The sequence below is a fragment of the Sphaeroforma arctica genome (genome assembly GCF_001186125.1).
Source record: "Sphaeroforma arctica JP610 unplaced genomic scaffold supercont1.4616, whole genome shotgun sequence".
In the NCBI taxonomy this organism is placed as follows: domain Eukaryota; class Ichthyosporea; order Ichthyophonida; genus Sphaeroforma; species Sphaeroforma arctica.
The window spans coordinates 1-2,368 of record NW_014035942.1 but is presented as its reverse complement, the minus strand read 5'-3'; the positions used below and the strand labels follow the sequence as shown (position 1 = coordinate 2,368).

General features: G+C 38.7%; 1 protein-coding gene across 1 annotated transcript; it reads left to right on the top strand.

The window, feature by feature from the left end:
- Nucleotides 1–1,851: 1,851 nt before the first annotated feature.
- Nucleotides 1,852–2,035, top strand: SARC_14430 (hypothetical protein; the record flags this gene model as incomplete). Its single annotated transcript, XM_014291435.1, has 1 exon — nucleotides 1,852–2,035. A coding segment is annotated over one exon (184 nt), but the record flags the coding sequence as incomplete, so codon positions are not given.
- Between the last annotated feature and the right edge of the window lie 333 nt (nucleotides 2,036–2,368).

The window sequence follows — 2,368 nt, the reverse complement described above, 5'->3', positions numbered from 1 at the left end:
ATATATATTTTATATATTTATTTACATATATATATATACATATATATATTTCTATATATATGTATTCTTTCCCCGTGATTGCACGACAATGTTACCTAGTTTGTATTTATTAAATGGTTGAGAAGTTATTGCAGGATCTCTATCTCTGTTTTCTGGCTTCAAATGTATTTTATTTGATGGTATGTCCAGATGTGACAGTTAATTTTGATTTCAGTTTTATTGTGCAGATGTACATCTTTGATCCTATACGAGTGCATTCACTTGCCATTGAAAATTTCGTATTCATTTCCATTGATTAATAATGTTATCTTCAGCGCACCACATCATGAAGAGAAATTTCGAAAAATGTCGCAAGCCTACAATGTGTTGAAAGATCCTGTACAGCGACGAGACTATGATAATTCACTGAAAAATCCGGGAAGCAAGTACGTTGAGTTTCATATATATGTACGTACAACACATTCGCGTTATACACACACACACACAGACACAGACACACACGCATATTTTATACTACAGTCGTGGTTTTGTGTATGTATTTATATCTGGTATAAGGCTAAATCTAGGCTTGCATGATAATAGGATGGTCTGGTTGTGGACAAAATATATTTTGTTCGTGACTGGTTATTGTTCTTTTACGAATATAGCCAGGCCTGCTTGACTACTCATGGCCCAAGTATATCTTCGGGCGTGTAAGCATACAAACGCGCATGCGTGGACGCACATTATGTGTATCCTGTACCAACCATATGCGTCATATACTATGTGTATCACACACCAACTTAAATGGTGCTCACAAGTCCAATCAAAATAACCGGTAGCGGTCTCTCTCAACCCAATTTTTAGGACCTACTCCACCGCCGGGGCATCGAATCAAACATATCAACAACGGTATGTTTTCTAGATAAATCTGAATTGTCTATCAATCATATGTATCTACTCAGGTATTTTTGTGCTCTCTATATGCTGTAAAAACACATCCGCTGTGATGTCTCGGGTGTCGATATCGGTACGTCTATGGTTGCGCAAGTATGCTCGGCTCGACTACGATGTGTATTGGCCGTGTTTTCTGCGTGTGTCTAGTACGTGGCTTCGGGCAGTATTGCTAAGATTATAAATATGGTATATGTATTTATGCATACGTTCATGGTATAATTAAAACACATATCATACACACACATAGTGTATATAATACACCCATGTGGTTTTGTAAGTCGTATGTTTAAGTGTTATTGGCACAGTTGGTATGTTGGTTCGACTTGTTGCTACGCTGGTCTGTAAAACTGCAATCATAGCCAGATCGTTGTGGTTTATCGGCGAGCACGATGTATGGGTGTACTTGCAAGGGCGATTTCTTTTGTTCTTCCATATGTGTCGAGTGCATTTATTTCTCCTCGCAGCTCACGTGTACAAGTGTTCGTGACACACCATGAGTAGTATCACATTCGTTTGGTCATGTTCGCTTTCAACGCGTTCAACGAAGTTGAAGACATGTTTTGGGAAGGAATGCGCAGCTATACAATGCTGAGCATTGACATACAATTTGACTCTTATTAGACGGTTCCTCACATCACAATTGAACTGGTGAATTTGGCAGTCGTATCGCTTTGTATGTGATGTCGATTTGTTCATTTTTCAAATTTCAAGTGTCCACTCCCCCAGATGTATTTTTGACCAATATTAAAGCCCTGTGAGCTGAACCAACAAAGGCGTTTAAAGATCCTAAAAATCAGACAGGGGTTAAAAATAAAAAGTCCCTTTCATGATTCAATAAAATAAACGTACTGTACATATACCGACACGCCCACACTACTTTCTAATATTGACACACATGGTATTTCTATATGGCAGGCAAAAAACCCAAGAAGAGCAAGAGAAAGCATGGGGCTTCACTCCCCAGGCTAAGGATAAGAATGGACAACCTATATACCGCAACCCAAAGTTCAGTAACGGGACTGTGGCTATGTTTCTGTTTGGGTTTATCATCGCGGGCATCCTGGTGAACAGTTGGCGCTGGAATAGCTACTCGTCTAAGGTAAGTTTAACTTTTTCACGCGTTTGGATACATACTAAAAATGATATTTGATTCGTAAGAGGACAGTGCCTATATTTGTGGGAGTATTTTAGTGGAATGGTATAGATATAGTTCCACGAATATAGACAGAATTTTTACAAGATTCCTGTGACTGAATGCGTTCTTCTATTAGGTGACGCACTGGAGCCTGGTGGCCGGCTAGCATTTTGTGTCCAAAGTATGTATGCATGTGTAAGTACCAACATAATTGTATCTAATACACACACACACACAACACACACACACACACATATATATATATATTACATATATATAACACACACACACACACAC